The following is a 22481-nucleotide window of genomic DNA, read 5'->3' on the forward strand; positions in this document are numbered from 1 at the left end:
CAAGGACCCTGATCTAAACTGTAGCACAAGTGACAACTATTCTAGAAGATATCTGAAAAGCAGGCCCCTTTGAGGTGCAACAAGTAGGGCCCCCGAAATATAAGGCACCCTAAATCCTCATGCAGCTTTGAAAATCTTGCTTTAAAAATCTGAAATAGAGTTGCTCTATAAGTTACATTTCGGAGTTGAAGCAGAACAGACTATTTGCTTATTCAGAACCAGAGGAATTAAAAATGAACACAGAAGATCGTATTTACACAACAAGCGATTCATTGTGAAGGAGACAGACAGACAGACTAGAAAAGATAGCAACAGAACACAAGCACTAATAGAACTGCATGGGCCTGACCTTGAGCAGGAAGGAGCCCCCGCACTTCAGTGGAGTCAATGGGAGTTGCAAGTGCTTAGCACCTGTGAAAGTCAGGCCCATCAGTCTTATCGGACACCAGAAAGGATCTCTGAAGGGCCTGGTTATTTCATACTAGCTAATACAAAAACAATGTCTCCTCTATTAGTAGGAATGTTTGCATCGTTTTAAGCGGTGTCAACTGTAAGATCAAAGCTTTCAGAGGTGTCATATGGTCTCGCAGCTTCTATGCCAGGTATCAGGAGTGTGGGTATTTCCATCGCAGGATAGCACCATCTGCGCTCACGCTCACAATGTATTTGTTCCCAGGGCAGATCCTGAGTCGGGTGATGCTGCCACTGTGACCCATGCCGACGTGAGTCACCTCACCCTCGTTATAGTCCCATACCTTCACTAGGTGATCATCACCGCCTGCGTTGGACACAAGGGAGGACAGATGGTTACGTGGAGCCTGTGGGGCTTCTGAAAGAGCCACTCGCTTTTTGCTTGGCATGGGCTCCTACACTGACTGAACCTGATAAGCTATATTCAGAGATACAGCCATCTAGCAAAACTACAAATCTTCATCAAGAATTTCCTCTCAATGCTGATTTAGCAGGTTAACTTAAGGGAGCTGGTCCCAGTACATAAACTGCAACTTTCACCACATGCCTGTCCAATCACATGGCTCCCCCATGCCACTCCAGTGTCAGGCTCAGAGGATGAGTGAGAAAGGCTAGGGATGAATGCACCAGTGCTTAATTCAGGCAGCTGTAGAACCAGCGGGGGCCATCCTCCACTTTTAACCCTCCAGAGGGACTCCCACATTACCAGAGAGATTTCCAGGCTTCTGGAGAACAGATGCTCCCACAAGCCATGAAAGACCAAGGATCAAACTCATCCCTAGTGCAATTCCACTGAATTCAGTGGCGTTTCACCAGGGCTGAAAATAACTCCATACTTTCTCCATGACAAACTGGTTTTTAAGGACCTGATCCTGGGAAGTGCTGAGCACCCTCATCTCCAAATGATTTAAATGGGAGCTGAAGGTGCTCAGTGTATTGCAGGATCAAGCTCATAGTATCTTCCCAAGTATTTCCCTTCAGTGATTCCTTTTCTTTTCCTCTGGACATATTTGCAGGATCTCATTTTGTTCCTTCTTGCCCACTTTCCTAACCCCTCTGAGGTCCTTTGCATTTTTTCCTCTGTTTTCCTGGGGGTTCTTTTACATTGTTTTTCACCCCCCCCCCCCCCCACTTCCCCACCATCCTACTTACCTGTAACAAAATAAGTCCCGTCTGATGTGATATCCATCCCATTGATGGAGCCAGTCAGGGAGCCTTCCAAATTTCTGATTGCAGAACCATCAAATATTTCCCAGTATCCAATCTGAAAACAAGATCAGAAATGAGAGATCACTTGTACAGCACTGGTGTGAAGATTTCTACTGCTTCTGGAGGATAGTGTTAACCTGGACTGTGGTGAACCTAAATCATAAGTTACTGAAGTGCACAATTCTCTCCCATATAACAATCGCCTTTCTATCATGGGAAAGCCCACATTGGCTTGAAAAGGGCCTGGCATGATCTGATTGGAAGCTGAAATCCCCGACAGTGACAAGACTTGCTGTCCTGCCCGTTGAGGTTCTGAGTTACTTCAAGATGACTTCCTGCAGTTGTGCCTACCTTTCTGTCTGTTCCACTGGTGATTATCTGGAACTCCTCCGGATGGTAACACACACACTGGAACAAGGTGTTGGCCAGGATCATCTGATTCCTCATAAAACGTCTAAAAAAATACCACCAAAGAAGCCTGAGTAAGAGCTTATCAAAACTCATCTCTCTCTTCCTAAGACAGACAGCTTTACCTACTGTGGGTGTGAGGCATCTCCCCCAGGTAACACTCCATCACATACCAGTCTGCGGATAGGGTTTCATGAGGTACAGATAATGTGGAACTCATTTGATCAGGGGAACACCCTCCCACAGGCTATCCATGCTGTCCGTTCTCCCAACCTGCACCTCCTTGGCTGTCTCACAAAAGGCCTTTTAAAGCAGGGAAAGGTATCATAGTGGCAAAATCTTTCATTTCTGGACACCATGCTCAGGGGAACCTTGGCTGCCCAGGGCACCCTGTGTGTCAGGTGGCTCTGCCGAGAACTTTACAAGCACACCCCATATCCAAAACCTAGCAAGGTCAGAGCCTTGGCATAGCTGAGAAGTGCTGTATTGCTGAGGAGGAATGATCTCCTTACACAATATCCCAAATGATGCACGTTCCATCGATGCTGGCTGTGACACACTCCCGGTTGTTCTTCTTAATCTTGATGCAAGATACAGCGGATATGTGCTCCTTCAGAACTTCCTCCAGTTTGCGAGTGTTCTGACCAATTTCCCACACCCTCACCTGCAAAGCAGCCACAAACACACCTTTGTAATGCATGCTCCTTACTGAGCTAAAGTTGAACCAAAAGGGATTCCTGAGCTCTGGGTTTCTCCTGCAGCATTTGATAGCATCTCCAGTGCATGGAGCTGAGTGAGATGCTGCATTTCATGCATTGCTTCCATTTCTCTGGGGATGAGTGAGGGCAGAAATATAGATCCCTGAACTCAGGACCAAATCCCACTCCCATTGAGGTCTATGGCTAAGCTCTGGTCTACCTCATTTTCACAGGGATTTGGCCTTAACAGAATTAAAATGTTGACTGAAAGTCAAGTTCACCACTCATGGAGCCACAGAGATTAATTTAGCCTCAAATGTACAGCTAAAAGGATGCAGGATCAGGTCCTGTCTTGAGTACGGATTTTCCTTCTAACACAGCTTTGGTCACTCTTGTTGCCAGTCTAAGTTGCAGAGCCAATAATAGATTATATTTATAATCTTGACTTCTGTTGCTTTCAGAATACCAGGCAATATTCCTATTGTGAAAACATACCACTAAAAATCTCTTCTATTACAAGTGAGACTATACCTATTCTTTTGACTATAAATGGGATTAAGAGGCATGTTCAGCATTGGAAGGATTTACTATGCCTGGCATGCCAGAAGTAATCAGGAGGTACAGCTCCATGTCACACTATGAGCAAGTGGGAAGATTTACTTACAGCAGACACTAACATTTTGTAACCGAGTCTTGTGCTTAAGTGAGCCAAGCAAAAATGATGCTCAGGTTCTGCCTAGGTGGTTACTAGTTAGAACGGCAACAACACAAGTCAGCCCTGAGAGATTTTAGGCGCATATTACCTGCCCTTCACCTCCTCCACTGATGATCCTTTTACAATCACTTGTTGCAGCGATGGCTGTCACACCCATGCTATGGGCATGGTCAATCACATACATGAGTCGGCCAGTCTCTGGTGTGAAGGCACGGATTTTCCCATCATTCCACGCTGATGCAATATGGAAATAGATCACCCAGAAGGTTACTTTCTTTAAATTATTGTTGTCCTTGCTATGCCCCTCCCCAAGCTCCCCCTTCTTTAAAACACACACACACACACACACACACACACACACACAAAAACCACAACCTCCTTCACACTGATGCCCCATTAGCTACCAGCATGTACTTAAAACCCACTGCTGAGTATATGAACACAGAGCCATAGTCCCAGTTAGCAGGGGAAGATTTCACTCCCTCTAGGTTTCTACCGAGGGAAGAATGTTTTGGCGATGATGGAGGGGAGCACGATTACTCTCAACGGGACTGCTATAGCTCCACTGCTACCATGCAGCAGAAGGCAATGGCTAGGCGATATATGTAAAGGTGCACCACACCCTTACCCCACCTCAGCCTCAACCCATGACAGTGTGATGGGAACTACAGGAACCTGGACTCTATAATGTGCCGGAGTTCACACCCTCTATGTATGCTCCCCAAATCCTGCCCTCCTCACACACCGTTTCCATGTTGCCTGGGGTTTGGCAGCTGTGGAGCAGGGTTTACCTGGCTGACCATAAAGAGAAACCTTTTGGTCACTGCAATTAGTTGAAACAATTCCAGGCTTTGGTCCTCCCCCATTCTATTAGAGCCTACTTCCTTAAAAGCAGGCAGCAATTTGAGGCTGAATCTAAGCACAGAGCTTGCCAATCATTACCTGAAATAATGCTCTTGCCGTCTCTCATGAAGTCTATGGCACGGCAGGTCATATTGGGGATCGTGATTCGTAAGAGCTCCTTGTTTTCTGGGGTGTGCCACACTCGGATGTCATTCTTGGAGCAGGTGGCAAACAAGTCAGAGGTTCCCCTGGGGAAGGCAGAGAAGCAGGCTACTGAAGGCCAGTGTTGGGGAAGAGTTTCCTCATTAAATCTTAACTCCCCCTCCATTGATTCACTACCTGATGTTACTAATGTTCAACTATAGCCTTTCCAGTAGGGGACACCATAGTTAAGGCGGAAGGACCATTGTCATTTTTCACTCCTAGCTTTCTGACAAGTTCAGCTTTTGGGATGAAACTTTCTAAACCTGCTCTCACCTCAAAGATGATTTTATGGGAAGTAAGCCCCACAGTCGTATTTCAAAGCTTTTTGCTTTAAAATAGAATCACTTTTTTTGGCCCACATATACTAAAAAAGGATGAAACGTCAGATGTTGTGCACAGCCAGCCCTAATAGAAAAAACAGTGGTGTTTACACTGGCAGAGTTTTTTGTTAAGTATTCCTTGCACAATACAATCATGTCATCGTTCTGTAGATACTCAACATACATAGCTGTCGAATTTTAGACCTATAGCATGCATAAAACACACTTTTACAGCTCTAAAATGCTGCAGCTGGAACCTTTTTCTCTCCCAAAAAACCTAAACAAACAAAGAGGAAATGGAAAATCAAATACATAGACCACTGGCAGATGTAAATTGTCACTGAAGTCAACGAAGCTATGACCAATAGCACTAGATGAAGATCTGCCTTGTATTACCGCAACACAACTTTTAGATTGTGCATTGGGCACTAAATGACTGGAAATGAGAAATAACTTTTTCTGTCAACAGCAACCTACATTTTGCATATAATACAGTTTCATTAGTTAGGATATTAAATATATACCTTAATAGGTACCGTGCAGAGAAGATTGATACAAGAACTGACAGGTTAATTTCCTGGGTTGCGTGTGTGTAGATTTGCAGCCCCAAAAACTTTACAATAAATTTGGCTACATAGATACTATAAGAAACATTAGAATATGAGACAGGTTTCAGAGTAGCAGCCGTGTTAGTCTGTATTTGCAAAAAGAAAAGGAGGACTAGTGGCACCTTAGACTAACAAATTTATTAGAGCATAAGCTTTCGTGAGCTACAGCTCACTTCATCGGATGCATTTGGTGGAAAAAACAGAGGAGAGATTTATATATACACACACAGAGAACATGAAACAATGGGTTTATCATACACGCTGTAAGGAGAGTGATCACTTAAGATAAGCCATCACCAGGAGGAAAACCTTTCATGGTGATAAGCAAGGTAGGCTAATTCCAGCAGTTAACAAGAATATCAGAGGAACAGTGGGGGGTGGGGTGGGAGGGAGAAATACCATGGGGAAATAGGCTTGAAGAGAGACTGGGAATGGATGAGTCATTACACAAAGTAAAACTAAGTTAATTTGCAAACTGGATACAATTAATTCCAATTCAGCAGTCTCTCCTTGGAGTCTGTTTTTGAAGCTTTTTTGTTGAAGTATAGCCACTCTTAGGTCTGTGATCGAGTGACCAGAGAGATTGAAGTGTTCTCCAACTGGTTTTTGAATGTTATAATTCTTGACGTCTGATTTGTGTCCATTCATTCTTTTACGTAGAGACTGTCCAGTTTGGCCAATGTACATGGCAGAGGGGCATTGCTGGCACATGATGGCATATATCACATTGGTAGATGCGCAGGTGAAGGAGCCTCTGATAGTGTGGCTGATGTGATTAGGCCCTATGATGGTATCCCCTGAATAGATATGTGGACAGAGTTGGCAACGGGCTTTGTTGCAAGGATAGGTTCCTGGGTTAGTGGTTCTGTTGTGTGGTGTGTGGTTGCTGCGAGTATTTGCTTCAGATTGGGGGGCTGTCTGTAAGCAAGGACTGGCCTGTCTCCCAAGATCTGTGAGAGTGATGGGTCGTCCTTCAGGATAGGTTGTAGATCCTTGATGATGCGTTGGAGAGGTTTTAGTTGGGGGCTGAAGGTGATGGCTAGTGGCGTTCTGTTGTTTTCTTTGTTGGGCCTGTCCTGTAGTAGGTGACTTCTGGGTACTCTTCTGGCTCTGTCAATCTGTTTCTTCACTTCAGCAGGTGGGTATTGTAGTTGTAGGAATGCATGATAGAGATCTTGTAGGTGTTTGTCTCTGTCTGAGGGGTTGGAGCAAATGCGGTTATATCGTAGCGCTTGGCTGTAGACAATGGATCGAGTGGTATGATCTGGATGAAAGCTAGAGGCATGTAGGTAGGAATAGCGGTCAGTAGGTTTCCGATATAGGGTGGTGTTTATGTGACCATCGCTTATTAGCACCGTAGTGTCCAGGAAGTGGATCTCTTGTGAGGACTGGTCCAGGCTGGGGTTGATGGTGGGATGGAAATTGTTGAAATCCTGGTGGAATTCCTCAAGGGCTTCTTTTCCATGGGTCCAGATGATGAAGATGTCATCAATGTAGCGCAAGTAGAGTAGGGGCATTAGGGGACGAGACCTGAGGAGCGTTGTTCTAAGTCATCCATAAAAATGTTGGCATACTGTGGGGCCATGCGGGTACCCATCGCAGAGCCGCTGATTTGAAGGTATACATTGTCACCAAATGTGAAATAGTTATGGGTGAGGACAAAGTCCCAAAGTTCAGCCACCAGGTTAGCCGTGACAGTATCGGGGATACTGTTCCTGACGGCTTGTCGTCCATCTTTGTGTGGAATGTTGGTGTAGAGGGCTTCTACATCCATAGTGGCTAGGATGGTGTTTTTAGGAAGATCACCAATGGACTGTAGTTTCCTCAGGAAATCGGTGGTGTCTCGAAGATAGCTGGGAGTGCTGGTAACGAAGGGCCTGAGGAGGGAGTCTACATAGCCAGACAATCCTGCTGTCAGGGTGCCAATGCCTGAGATGATGGGGCATCCAGGATTTCCAGGTTTATGGATCTTGGGTAGCAGATAGAATACCCCAGGTCAGGGCTCCAGGGGTGTGTCTGTGCGGATTGTTCTTTTGCTTTTTCAGGGAGTTTCTTGAGCAAATGCTGTAGTTTCTTTTGGTAACTCTCAGTGGGATCAGAGGGTAATGGCTTGTAGAAAGTGGTGTTGGAGAGCTGCCTAGTAGCCTCTTGTTCATACTCCGACCTATTCATGATGACGACAGCACCTCCTTTGTCAGCCTTTTTGATTATGATGTCAGAGTTGTTTCTGAGGCTGTGGATGGCACTGTGTTCTGCATGGCTGAGGTTATGGGGTAAGCGATACTGCTTTTCCACAATTTCAGCTCGTGCACGTCGGCGGAAGCAGTCTATGTAGAAATCCAGGCTGTTGTTTCGACCTTCAGGAGGAGTCCACCCAGAATCCTTCTTTTTGTAGTGTTGGCAGGAAGGTCTCTGTGGGTTAATATGTTGGTCAGAGGTGTGTTGGAAATATTCCTTGAGTCTGAGACGTCGAAAATAGGATTTAGCCATTTACAAAACACACTTTGCTTCTCTACAAAAGAAAAAGGACACTAAGCTATCTAAACCACTATATGCCACAAGGGGCCACAACAATGGTTCCCGTAACCCACCCAGCAATATTGTTAATCTATCCAACTATACTCTTAGCCCAGCAGAAGAATCTGTCCTATCTCGGGGCCTCTCCTTTTGCCCCTCCACCCCCACGAACATGATACAGTTCTGTGGTGACCTAGAATCCTATTTTCGACATCTCAGACTCAAGGAATATTTCCAACACACCTCTGACCAACATATTAACCCACAGAGACCTTCCTGCCAACACTACAAAAAGAAGGATTCTGGGTGGACTCCTCCTGAAGGTCGAAACAACAGCCTGGATTTCTACATAGACTGCTTCCGCCGACGTGCACGAGCTGAAATTGTGGAAAAGCAGCATCGCTTACCCCATAACCTCAGCCATGCAGAACACAGTGCCATCCACAGCCTCAGAAACAACTCTGACATCATAATCAAAAAGGCTGACAAAGGAGGTGCTGTCGTCATCATGAATAGGTCGGAATATGAACAAGAGGCTACTAGGCAGCTCTCCAACACCACTTTCTACAAGCCATTACCCTCTGATCCCACTGAGAGTTACCAAAAGAAACTACAGCATTTGCTCAAGAAACTCCCTGAAAAAGCAAAAGAACAATCCGCACAGACACACCCCTGGAGCCCTGACCTGGGGTATTCTATCTGCTACCCAAGATCCATAAACCTGGAAATCCTGGATGCCCCATCATCTCAGGCATTGGCACCCTGACAGCAGGATTGTCTGGCTATGTAGACTCCCTCCTCAGGCCCTTCGTTACCAGCACTCCCAGCTATCTTCGAGACACCACCGATTTCCTGAGGAAACTACAGTCCATTGGTGATCTTCCTAAAAACACCATCCTAGCCACTATGGATGTAGAAGCCCTCTACACCAACATTCCACACAAAGATGGACTACAAGCCGTCAGGAACAGTATCCCCGATACTGTCATGGCTAACCTGGTGGCTGAACTTTGACTTTGTCCTCACCCATAACTATTTCACATTTGGTGACAATGTATACCTTCAAATCAGCGGCACTGCGATGGGTACCCGCATGGCCCCACAGTATGCCAACATTTTTATGGATGACTTAGAACAACGCTTCCTCAGGTCTCGTCCCCTAATGCCCCTACTCTACTTGCGCTACATTGATGACATCTTCATCATCTGGACCCATGGAAAAGAAGCTCTTGAGGAATTCCACCATGATTTCAACAATTTCCATCCCACCATCAACCCCAGCCTGGACCAGTCCACACAAGAGATCCACTTCCTGGACACTACGGTGCTAATAAGTGATGGTCACATAAACACCACCCTATATCGGAAACCTACTGACCGCTATTCCTACCTACATGCCTCTAGCTTTCATCCAGATCATACCACTCGATCCATTGTCTACAGCCAAGCGCTACAATATAACCGCATTTGCTCCAACCCCTCAGACAGAGACAAACACCTACAAGATCTCTATCATGCATTCCTACAACTACAATACCCACCTGCTGAAGTGAAGAAACAGATTGACAGAGCCAGAAGAGTACCCAGAAGTCACCTACTACAGGACAGGCCCAACAAAGAAAACAACAGAACGCCACTAGCCATCACCTTCAGCCCCCAACTAAAACCTCTCCAACGCATCATCAAGGATCTACAACCTATCCTGAAGGACGACCCATCACTCTCACAGATCTTGGGAGACAGACCAGTCCTTGCTTACAGACAGCCCCCCAATCTGAAGCAAATACTCACCAGCAACCACACAATAGGACCACTAACCCAGGAACCTATCCTTGCAACAAAGCCCGTTGCCAACTCTGTCCACATATCTATTCAGGGGATACCATCATAGGGCCTAATCACATCAGCCACATATCAGAGGCTCCTTCACCTGCGCATCTACCAATGTGATATATGCCATCATGTGCCAGCAATGCCCCTCTGCCATGTACATTGGCCAGACTGGACAGTCTCTATGTAAAAGAATGAATGGACACAAATCAGACGTCAAGAATTATAACATTCAAAAACCAGTTGGAGAACACTTCAATCTCTCTGGTCACTCGATCACAGACCTAGGAGTGGCTATCCCTCAGCAAAAAAAGCTTCAAAAACAGACTCCAACGAGAGACTGCTGAATTGGAATTAATTTGCAAACTGGATACAATTAACTTAGGCTTGAATAGAGACTGGGAATGGATGAGTCATTACACAAAGTAAAACAGCTCTGTTTTTTCCACCAAATGCATCCGATGAAGTGAGCTGTAGCTCACGAAAGCTTATGCTCTAATAAATTTGTTAGTCTCTAAGGTGCCACAAGTACTCCTTTTCTTAAAACAAGCAAGTGGCTTTTCAAAAGAAAGTAACGCTTATTTTAAATTTTCGGTGATGAGATTAACTGCATATGCAATAAGGTGGGATGTTAGTTATGTATAAAAATAAGCAAACAGTGCATTGCACAGAGATGATGTAGAGTGAGATCTAGAAAGCAATCTGTCAGGAGTCATTGTCTCCCTGGCTGCTGACCCACTCCTTCCCAGTCAAAGCTAGAATCCAGCCCTTTCTCTTCTCAACTTTGCCTTTTTATGTCATTTTATTTCTCTGTCAGTTACTGGATATAAAAAACATTCTCTGCCCCACCTGCGCTTCAGACAGGTTTATATCATAGTCTCAAAACAAACAGAAAGTCTTTTACCCAGCGGGGCTCGCTACAGTGTACTCAAGGACTCTCAATCAGTCTTTCATTTATGTTCTCACCTCTCTTCTAGGGAATTCTTGTGGGAGCCTTCCCTTCTCCTCAGCCCACCTGGGGCTCCTGCCAGAGCCTTTCCAGGCCTCTAACAGCTTTCCCTCACTTCCTTACCACTGAGCTTCCCTGCTGACCTTTAGAGGGGCCAGCTCCTTCATTAGGCCTGAGCTGTGGGAGCTCATTACCCACAGATGGGCTGGACCATGCTCCCCTTAAAGGGGCCAGGCCAGCCGGTGACACGATCACATGCCTTTTGTTCAACATCCCCATCAACACAAACCAGAAGGACAGAGAAAACAAACAGTGACACATCAAAGTAGAGCTCCTTTCAAGCCAGGCATCCTTGGATGCTTTATAAAACAGGATAACATTAGCAACTAAAGTATTTTGGAATAAGCCAGGCCAGAGAATCAAGTTTAAGTCTGGGTTTCAAAGCCTGGGAGATGCACTGTTCAAAAAGAGATAAGAGAAGTAATTTTCAAAGTATAGATAGTAAGAGAGTCCTACCATCATCTCTAAACCCCACTCATCTGAATGTCTTCTTCACACAACATGTTAGTCAAGGGAGTGCATCAGATTACTGCAAAGTAGCTTAATGGGTAAATCGTTTAGCAGAGATGTGCACAGGGCCGTCCCTACCCATATGCAAAGTACGCAGTTGTGTAGGGCACCAGAAGCCCCAAATTTCCTGGTGCCCTACACAGCTGCGTGCTGCTCCAGCCCCTGCTCTGCCTCTTCCCCATGGCCCCCGCCCCTGCTCCGCCCCAGCTCAGCCCTTCCCCTGAGGACAGTAAATGGAGCGACCTAGCTCCAGGCCCGCCCCCACTCCCTTGAGGTCTGCAGTAGGGGTTGGGCCTGCACTCACCGGCGGTAAGAGCGACCCGGCCTCAGCCCACTCCGCTCCCCAGGCTCCCAGCTGCGACGCCAGTAAGTGCTGGGGGGCGGTTCTGCCCTGCCCCCCCAAATCCCAAGGCTGGGAGCTAGCGGAGCAGAGCGGAGTGGGCTGCGGCTGGATCACTCCACTTCCCGCTGCCCTGCAATCACCAGGCGGCAGAAAGTGGAACGACCCAGCCCCGAGCTGCTCCACTCTGCCAGTGAATGCTGGGAGGTGGTTTCTCCCCTACCCCCCAAACCTGCTCCTGCCCCCCTCCCCGCAGAGGCCTGGGGGGCTGTGTAGGGCACCAAAATGGCTAGGAATGGCCCTGGATGTGCAGGTCTGTACACTGGTGTAAAGTGAGGGGTTGGAGGGCAGGGCAGAACTGTTTTATATGCTATACGTTTTGCTGTAACTCAATAGGACTTGGCACTTCATGTCACAACAGCAGCATGCCAAAACTCAAAACCTCCCTCTGGATCAAATGCCACCCTCCATTTGCAGAGCGAGTGACTGAGCTATCACTTTTATGAAATGTCATGATCCTAATATTCACAGGAAAGAGGAATTTCCTGTCTGTTCATGAGATGAATGTGAACAGAAGGCACATTTGTGAAGTTAGCACCATGCATCATGAGTCCTGAATTTAATATAACATGCCATATTGTTAAACACACAATTACAAGTGATATTGATAGACCCAAAAAGTCTGTTCTGACAGCAGTGCTAGTCAATATTAGATGATGTTTTAGGCATGAAGTAGGTTATAGCCCACATAAGCTTATGCCCAAATATATTTGTTAGTCTTGAAGATGCCACAAGGACTCATTGTTTTTACTGATACAGACTAACATGGGTACCCCTCTGAAACCTGTTCTAGGCACAGGATCAGAGAGCAGGAATGCAGCCATGTCTGCAAGTATAGACCCCATTCAACTCGGTAAATGCAAGAAACATTGAAAGACACATGAAATTTCAAATTTCACATTAATCGGGGCCTGAATGGCCCAGGGATTTCCTAGCACTTTTCCTAAGAGTAGGGGTGTTAATACCAGTGTTCCACAAATTCCAATTTGCATAATTACAGTCTGCCTACTTAAAATTGTCCATGTAGATTCAGTTGGAGAACTTATTTTTCACTTCCCCAAGCTGAACTGCTGCTGACTACCACACCAGATGGGGCTGCATTTCCATGGTGGAGGAAGAGTTTCTTATATGTAAGTCAGTGTGACTTTGGGAACCTTCCGCATAGAAGGTGCTGTACAGATATCTTCGTCAAATCGACAGCTTGCTCCCCCCCCCCCCATCTCCCCCCCCCCCAGAACAAAAATGCTCCCTTCCAGTCATACTAACGATGGAAAAATGATGTCGTGGATGGCTTCATTATGACAGGTAGCAATGAGCTCCTCTTTAAACTCATTGTAGTTAAGGCGATAAATCTGGGACTCTTCTGTTCCTACAAAGAACTGGTGACCTTGACCTCTCAGGGTGAGGGAAGTGACGCCACCTTGGACTTGAATTTTCCTGTTAAGACAAAGCAGAAATTTGCACTGATGTGGACCTTGATTTTTCTTGCCTCTCTCTCCTCCCTACCTTGTTTTTTGTTTGGCTTCTGCTGGTTTACCTTCCTCCCACCCATGTGCCACACTGGTCATGATATCAACAGGCAGAAACATTGTCAAGTCCAACATGCCATTCTCTGCCATGTTTGTTTGCACTTCATGCGATCCTTGGTATTTTAGGGATTGTCTACATGGGAAAATAACTGTAATAGCTATGGCAGAATATTCTGCATTAGCTGTCTGTTTGGATCCCCTTATTCTGCACTTAACATACCTTTGGAAGTGGATTTAAGCTAACGCACACAAAAGCACTCAGTGTAGAATAAGAACATCCACATGGGGAGTTAGTGCGGAATACTGATTCCACTTTACATTCACAGACTAGTTTATTTCACAATAGCTTCCACATGTAAACAATCCCAAATCTGGCAGGAATTGAGAAACACACACACACACACACACACACACACACACACACACTCTGTTAGACCAGAGGTCTTGTGTAAACACGCCTTTGTTTACTTTCTTATTAGAGGTGCACTTAATTAGCATAACCCCAAGGAGTTTTGAATTCAAACCCCAGGCAATTTTGAATTCAACGTTTGGGGCATAGTTTAAATCACATATGACTACGTTATCAAAAGGGCACACCTAGGCTGCTTGTGGGAAACTGCCCATAGCTCTGTTTTCCATGCACACTGGAATACTTTGAAAATACTTAGGCACACAGTTTTGATACACTTCTCTACACAGCTAGTGGCAAAACCCCTGTAGTAACCAACATCTGCCTTCAACCACTTTTTTTTTTTTTTTAAATAAAAGATTTCAAGGGTGCAGACCTCCAGTTGGTGAAATCAATGTAATTTCATTGACTTAATGGAGCTATGTCAATTTTGGATCAGTTTAGGAACTGACCCAAAGCCTTTAGAACTAAATGTGATCATTTAAAATTAATAATCATTGGCACAAAGTTTTGTAAATAAATCAATAAAAACATGCATCGTGTTTCAATCTGTCACTATTTCATTCTGCAAGATAAATGCTGTCCATTTTGACAGTGTCTACTTGTGTTTGGAAAACTGATACACTGAGATTTCTCTCTTATTCATTAACTAAAAAACCCTCAGCACTGGAAGTTAGTGTGTGCCCTGGAAAGTGAATACTACTGCCCCATTATGTTGCCACTCTGTGGAAATACCACTCACCCTCCTGCTGCTTTGATCTACAAACTCACTTGATCAGTTTGTAGTTCGATCCTTTACAGAGACCTACAATCCCTCCTCCGGTGCCGACTACTAAATCTCCTGTCTTCAGCAAAAGCAAAGCTGTGACTCCCTATGAGAAAACAGGATTAACACACTATTGTATGGAAGCAGAGTTGCTTTACTGGTGCTGCCATGCAGAAGAGATCAGACAGAGTCTTTGTCATGCTCCCTGCAGTGCTGCTTATATTGTTCATGAGCTGCTTTATTAGTATTTCTCCACTCTGCTTCTAAAAAGCGGTCCTTCCAAAATGAAAAGGGAGACAACGTTTATCAGCTACAGGCATATGAACAGCTAGTGTACAAACTTTAAAAAAAGAGCAAGAAAGTAATGACAGCATTAATCTTATACAAAGGGACTAGGATTGAGTGTGCACACCTATGGATAACCATTCTAGCACAGAATACATGTATCCTTTCATGGATGATTCTTTTATTGGCGTTCAAGCAACGCAGCTTAACTCAACCTAAGCTTTCTCCCCCAAAGCTCTGCTTTGGATTTCCTGCACGACCTGTCTGTCCCAGACCCTACGGCTCCAGAGAACCACTCCCACCTCCCTTTATTGATGGTGGGGTTAACAAGCTCTTCCTATCACTAAGAGCCCTCTGGAAGCAGTCAGCATTTCAATAGAGGGGTCCAACACTGCTAACACGGGGTAGGACAACAGAAGAACCTACTGCTCTGTCAGAGAAAGGAAGCATTGTCTACTGGCAAAAGCGCCAGAGTGGGAGTCAAGAAATCAGTTCTGTATCCAGCTCTGGCACAGATTTTACTGTATGTCCATAGAGAAGGCAGACCAGTTCTCTGTGCCTCAGTTTTCCTGCTTGTCAAATGCAAGTAATCTGGGCTGCTGTGACGTTGAGTTTATTAATGTCTAAAGATCTCCAAGATCCTCTGAAATAAGGTGCTGTAGAGAGAGACAAAATACTAGTATTGGTCCAAATCCTGATGTCCATCCTCAGGCAAATCCCCACTAATTTTAGTGAGAGTTTTCATCTCAGTAAAGAGGGAGTAAAAACTGAGTGAAGATGTCAGGATCTGGCTCATTATTAAATGAGGTCATTCTCTTGCTGTCAAAAATCTGGATTGTGAACTAAGTTCTATTGCTAAGCAAACAGTGTGCTCCCAGCACATCATCTCCATTCCACTAAGAGAGCAGACAACTCCATTGTGGGCTGGTATCTGCCAGCTCCAACGGGACAGTGCCCATACTGCAGTATCTTCAGTTATTACAATTCCTGTCATTCTCACTTATGGGATTCAGTTTAGTTCCCAGAGCCCTCTTTACCCTCTCACTCGCTGCTTTTCCGTACGCATATCTCCAACTGTTGCATACAGGGATGTAGTGCATGTGTCAGTTAGGATCACTTCAACTCAGAGCTCCTATCAGTGGTATTACTGTGGCTGTGTTTTGTGCAACTATGTTTCTGAAAGCTTACCGCAGAAACCAGTTAATGCCAATATCCTCCTGTCTCCCTCTGCCTTCTCTCCTCTACAGTGTTTCACTGAATCACTTAGCACAGAGCATGTACTTGCCAACCCTTATGATATTACCAATATTTGGTGTTTTTCCTCAAAGCCCCACCTCCTTGGGATTACGTGAGAACCTCAACTTTCATTTTAAAAACTTGTACATTTCTAACACTTGCCGTTGTGGGAAAATCGCATGAAAATGTGAACTCTCAAAGGTCAAAACCCAGAAGGCAAATAAGAGGAACCCAACATTTTTCAAAACGGTCTAATTCTTAAACCAATCACATGAGTTTGGCAGGATTGTATATTGTATTGTACTGAAGGCTCAGACACTGCTATTTTCAGACCAGCTCCTCTATACATATTAATCAGGCCCAACCCCGGTTAGCTTCCAAGATCAGACAAATTCAGGGCCGTATGGCCACAGACAGCAAGTTTGCCGGTCCTTTGAGCGGAAACGATTAAGGTTCTGTGGGAGTTATGAGGGGAGGTCAAGCCAGAGAGGAAAATTGAAAGCATATTTGAACTGTTCAGGTCCAGGAGGGGAACTTTAACAGCATCCAGATAGTATGGACTGAATGACGATACAATTCATAGAGAAAGTAGGTTGAGTTTGGGAAGACTGCTTTGGTCCAGTTGTCCAATTGAGTGGAATCAACTGTATTAATTTTAAAGTCTTGCTTATGTTTCATGGAATATTTTTAAAAATATTCTCTATAGAGGTTACTGCGTATGTCAGATTAGCTGTATTACTCATCCGTCAGAAAACAAAACTATTAAGCATATCTGCATGAAAAAGGGTCTTCGCTTCTATTTACATTTTTCTATTTTTATCCTCTTTGCACTTTCTCTCTTTTTATTTCCATCTGCTCCACTAACTTATCCCTCTCTTGACACCATGATTCTCTGACATCATGAGTAATTGTGGGAAATTATGTCATACACAGGGGATGTTTTTATCAAGTACAGAAAAACAGTAGGAAGGAAGCCTGTTTTCATTTAACTAGCGTTAGGAAAATGATGAGAACAAAGAAAACAAACCCAGAAAATATGATCTAGAAATAGAACTGTTCTAAACAGAGTGTTTTTTCAAGTTTTCTATGAGATGTCAGCAGCTCTTTACGAGTCCTGCTATCAGATACCCATCAACTTTGCTTTTGATCTATTACTTTGCAGTGTTTTTCTGTAACAGTCCTCCCATTTCAAACACCCAATGGGTTTAGGGTTATGGAAAGTGGTGGAATTACAAGTCAAATAAACAACGATAGAGAATTTACATAATTACAGCTCTCAACTACCTGCTAATAAATTTGTGTTTTTATGGCACTCCCAATACTGCTTTAATTTTTCTAGGTATCCTGTTTAATTTTCCTAATTTGGGACTGAAACAGGTATCACAAACTGAAAATCACGGGCCTTCAAATGGTCAGAACACACAGGGTAAGATGTGTCACCATCAGTCTGATTTCAACCTTGCTTTTGTAAACGGACTTCTTTCCTGTCAAGACTGTTCTTTGAACTACCACAAGTAAACCGATAGTTTTATAATCTACACTTGTAATTCACAACACCAAGCAATTCATATTAATGATGCAATTAATACTGTTTTATATCCTGCCATTTGCAGATGAAACAGTCTCCTAAGAAACTGTTGTCTTGAAGTACAGTAATTACAGAGACAAATCTCAAACCAACTCAAGCACGCCTATTTCCCCATAAGGATACTTTCTCCCTTGTCCCATTCTCATCTCTTCAAGGCCTCTTTGCTGCATTGTGAATGCCTGCTCTTCACCTTCGAGTTGTTTATAGATTTTCTACAATGTAAACACTCCAGGAATTTCGAGTAAGGTACTTGCAAGTCACCCATCCCACTTTACACCTGAGCAACCAGCTTGCAATTCTTCAAACAAATATGAATAAAAATTAATGTAGAGTTTACAGGTCCAGAATTTACTGTCTTTAGAGAAAACCCTTTAAAAAAAAAAAAAAGCCATACAGAAAAGCTTGGTTTCAAAAAAGTTGCCAAGTGAAAGCAATGCACTTTACTATCATGGCTTATAAAACCCAAGCACTTAAATACCAAGAGATGAACAATGAAGAACCTGGATTATCCTTACACTGCCTACCTAATAAGTATTGTAGTTGCAATCGTAGTCGTGTTGGTCCCAGGATATGCGAGAGACAAGCTGAGTAAGGCAATATCTTTTATTGGACCAACTTCTGTTGGTGAGAGGGACAAGCTTTCAAGCCATACAGAGCTCTTCTTCAGGTCTGGGGAAGGTACTCCTAGCGTCACAGCAAAGTGCCAGGTGGAACAGATTGTTTGGCATAAGTAGTTAGCAGGTATTGTAAGGGACCATTCAAGGTAGAGTAACTCATTAATCGCCTTTACCAAACAAGGACACTCCACCAGAGAAGCAGATCACAGCATGGAATGGGCCACTCAAATACCCCAAGAGAACTGGCTTCAATACAGAAATAACACCCCCCCCCTTACTGCAAATACCTAATTGTCACCTACCACCCCACACTGGAACCTATACGGGTATCATCAAACAACCACCTGTGCTCAAGGACCCCACCCTGAAATCTTTCCTGAACCCCAATTCTGGCCTTCAAACAATCCCCCAGCCTCTCCAAGCTCATCATCAGAAACAAACTCCCCACAGACGAGAACACACCAACTCAAATCAAAGCAGCACCAGACTCTGCCAGAACAACAGAAGCAAAATCTGCAGACATATTTCTACTGCTACAATGATCAAAACACCCTACAACACACTTTTCAAGATCCATGGATCCTACAAATGCCTATCACAACACATGGTGTCCCTCATCCAGTGCACTAAATTCACCACCATCTATGTGAGTGAAACCAGACAATCACTATGCTCTTCAATGAACTCACATAGGAAAATGATAAAAGTCAAAAACACCCATCACAGACTATAGTCTGCATTCTCTCCCCATTGGAGCTCTTTTGTCTGACAGTTTCAAAGCCAGAGAAGCAAGTCTAAAATTAAAATAATAATTTCTGAAACGTTTTACTATTCCTGACCTTGAAATTTTACATGAGCCAGTGTAAAATCTACCTATGGTCCATACTGGGCAGATAGAGGGATATAAAGCAATATTAGTAACTTAGCTCATATTGAGAAAGGAAGGCATTTGCGTACCATAATTGCAAAGAGTACTTAATTTATTCAAGAGATAATTTAGCTGTCAGTGAGACTTAACCCTACAAAAGCCAAGGCATGAGGACTTCTCACTTTATTTTTTGAGGAGGGGGCTGTTATAAGGTGGTATCAAGATCAGCTTTAGAGGGGAACTCTAACTGCAACCTTTACTATGGAGAAGCAGTTGCCTTTTCATAGCATGCTTTTAGAGCCAGGTCCCAAAATTCTGCTTCTACAGCTCCAAAAATACAGGCCATTGCTACCTGAGCTAAATGGATTAAGCGTATTGTTCCAGAGAATTCAGGATCAGAACTTGAATCACCACAAGGTAATGCATTGCCTAGCCACTTGTCCATAACTACTTTTATCATCCTATTGGACACAATACTAAACAACTTTGTCTTTCAGATACCAAAACGGAGACCTAATAAACCTAAACTGCACATAAAGAATGCAACTGTTACCTCTTGGCACCCAAATTGCAGTCACAAAATATGCAGGTTCTGTGCATGTAACTTCCAATTCTGCACAAGCAAATGCAGAGTTTATGCATGTAGCAGCTGTACACACCTATTCTGCAGAAGCAGCTCAGGCAGAGTTTGGAAAATTTTCCCCTAATAGCTTCCTCTACCAGTTTGCTGTTGGATTTTTGTTACAGTTCTTGCTGCTCACTCATTTTCTCTTTAATCACAAGGTTTGCTTCCTTCAGGGTCAGCACTGCCTCTGCACCCAGAGCAGTAGTGCAGATGGTATGCAGATGACAGTATTTTCCTCTTGCTGCTTGCTGAATTTCAGGGATTCTGACACAACAGAGAAATACATTCAGACTTCTGCAAGAGAGATTTAAGGAAGAGCTTGAATTCCTTCAATATTACACTCCCCACTGGGCATACGTTGAGAAGCAATAAGAAGTCTTTTATAGCTATGAATAAAGAGAATCCAAGAACAACTGTACTAGCCAGAGCGTTCATGTTTAGTATAAATTCCCCACCCAACTATGTTTTGCACAGGATTGACCTGTTCTGGGGATTAATAAGGGTGTAATAAACCAGGCTGTTGTCTGTAGGACCCCTGCCTTATTTGTTGCAGAACTTGGAAGTCATGTAATGAGGCAGGAGGCTGCAGGAAGATAAAGGATGGTTTCATGTTTAAGGCACTTGAATGCTGCCCAGCGGAACTGAATTCTGTTCCTGTGCCTGCCATGGAGTCCTGATGTCATGCTGGGTAAGTCTCTTAAACCAAACTTTACAGAGGTGGTCACTGATTGTGTGTTCACCATTTTCTGGGTCCTTACTTGAAATCCAGGGGTCTGATTTGCAGAAGTTCTGAGCATTTACAGCTGCTGAAGTGAGTGATTGCTTTAGCAGTAATTGATAGCAGTAGTAGGTTCTCATCCTCTATGTGGACCAGCACTATAGTGGGATGAGACATGCACTTTGCCAGTGGGTTTCATGGGTATTCGTTGACAACAGCTGAGTAGTGATACTCAGGAATCTTGGGTTCCATTCCAAGCTTTGAAAAAGAGTGTTCTCTAGTGGGCACACACTCTTCTGTGGTCCAATACCCCAAGAGGTCGATTATAGTCACCCACCATTGGGCCTTGGACTGGAGCTCGGTGGAGTGGGTAGACCTGGGCTCCCCTACCCCCACCCAGCAGATAGCACCACACCAGGGGCCTTCACCTAAGATGAGAGGCCTATGGGAGCAGACCTTGGTTATTCAAAGGCCCAGCCCCTGCTACCCCAGTGCAGGGGGGGGAGCCAGAAACCCGTGCCTGACCACTAGGCAGCACTGTGCGTGGTGGCGCATCATTTACACTGCCCCAAGTACACTGACAGCACAGAAGAGCCAGGCTTCTGCTCTCAGGTCCAATGTCCAGCCCCAACCCAGCCTGCAGAAACAGGAAGCAGCCATTACATGGAAAGTCCCTGGGAGTCCCTATAGTCCTGGGCTGGAGCATGTTCAGTTGCTCTGTGTGAATGGTGCATGTGCATTCCAGTCAGCACTGGGAGCTGTGAGAAGCTCAAACATGCTCAGTGAGGATGGAATCTTCCAAGATTTTAGCTGTTAAAAATCTAGCAAGTCTCTACTGAGCATGTGTGAAGTGTGATTTTTCAAAGGCTTATAACTTTGACAAATTTGGGCAGATTTTCATGGGAACAGCAAAAGGCAAATCCCGGATACAGAGGCCACACCCCTACCCAATTTCTAGTACCTGCTCCATAGCATGGGGGCGCTAGAGCATTTCAAAAAAAAGATCACTAGATTTTTTTAGCCTGGGCAAAACATTTTCCCACAGCTTTGTTCTTGGAAACAACGGAACTGGTTTGGCTGAAATTTTCCAAAAAAAAATTCAACGCGAGGCAGATGAAATTCAGCATGGAAAATTTCAGTCCAAATGGTTTTAAAGCTTGGCAAATTTTAAGTAACTGAAAACAGGGTCTTATGCTGGGAAATGTTGGGCAACCTCAATAGTAGGCAGTACTACTAGCCCTGTTACATCATGCTCGCCCCCAACAGGGTCCTGCCCCATCCTGGCAATGGGAGTGGAGAAGATTTAAACCAGCCTCTGTTCCCATTTCATCATTTACTGATAGACATTTTCTACAGCACTCTTCTCTAGAATAGTTCCTCCCCATTCTCCCTGGAGTCTCCTCCCACGACACACTAATCCGGAGCTGATTTCTGAGGGCAGAGAAAGGTGGTCTTCTACCTCACTTCCGGGATGTTGCTAGAAACTGGGTGGATAAAAGAATGTGCTTGTTCTATCTGATGAGGCCAAGGGATATAGCCTCTCCTTTTCCCTATTAGGCCAGGGGAGAGGTGCGAGGATGGGGACACAGTGCTTGTGGGAGAGTTATTTTCCTCTTTCCCCCCCAATTTTGCCAGTTAGCAGGACAGGCAGAGTGCTGCTGCTAACATCATATCAGGGGAAGTGTGCTGAAGGCCCACTCCCACTGAAAATTATTTGGCTGAATTCAGATGTCAAACATTGCCCAACATCCAATCTATTCAGCAATTGTTGTATGTAATCTGGTTATCCCTACTTCTTAGGTCCTATCCAATATTACTGTAGTCCTTGGTTAAAGGAAGTACATGTGAGCTAAGCACAGAGGAGGAAATATCGGCCAAAACTGACTTCTCCTTTCTTTGTGAAATGAAACTCCTTTGGTGCTTTTAATCTGCAATAGCAAAAATCAAGAGCACTATAATACCTTTATCTTATATTGAAATTGATAATAGAATCTGCATGATGGCACAAGAGCTATGGGTAAAACCCAGCTTTTGGAATACACAGGGAGACAGCAGATGCTGAGCCAGATGAAGCTGAACAGAGCTGAGCCAATGAACT

General features: G+C 44.5%; 1 protein-coding gene across 1 annotated transcript in view; it reads right to left on the minus strand.

Moving 5' to 3' along the window:
- Positions 1-247: 247 nt before the first annotated feature.
- The window catches only part of CFAP52 (cilia and flagella associated protein 52), a 31789-nt gene continuing 9555 nt past the window's right edge, over positions 248-22481 (minus strand). The window contains exons 6-13 of the mRNA XM_038371586.2: positions 14452-14552; positions 13009-13179; positions 4444-4592; positions 3590-3735; positions 2601-2752; positions 2032-2134; positions 1624-1735; positions 248-778 (exon numbers count right to left, since the gene is read on the minus strand). Of these exons, the coding sequence (XP_038227514.2) occupies positions 606-778; positions 1624-1735; positions 2032-2134; positions 2601-2752; positions 3590-3735; positions 4444-4592; positions 13009-13179; positions 14452-14552 (1107 nt within the window). The 3' untranslated portion in view covers positions 248-605. The remainder of the gene's footprint in view (positions 779-1623; positions 1736-2031; positions 2135-2600; positions 2753-3589; positions 3736-4443; positions 4593-13008; positions 13180-14451; positions 14553-22481) is intronic.

Source organism: Dermochelys coriacea, chromosome 14 (genome assembly GCF_009764565.3).
Source record: "Dermochelys coriacea isolate rDerCor1 chromosome 14, rDerCor1.pri.v4, whole genome shotgun sequence".
In the NCBI taxonomy this organism is placed as follows: domain Eukaryota; kingdom Metazoa; phylum Chordata; order Testudines; family Dermochelyidae; genus Dermochelys; species Dermochelys coriacea.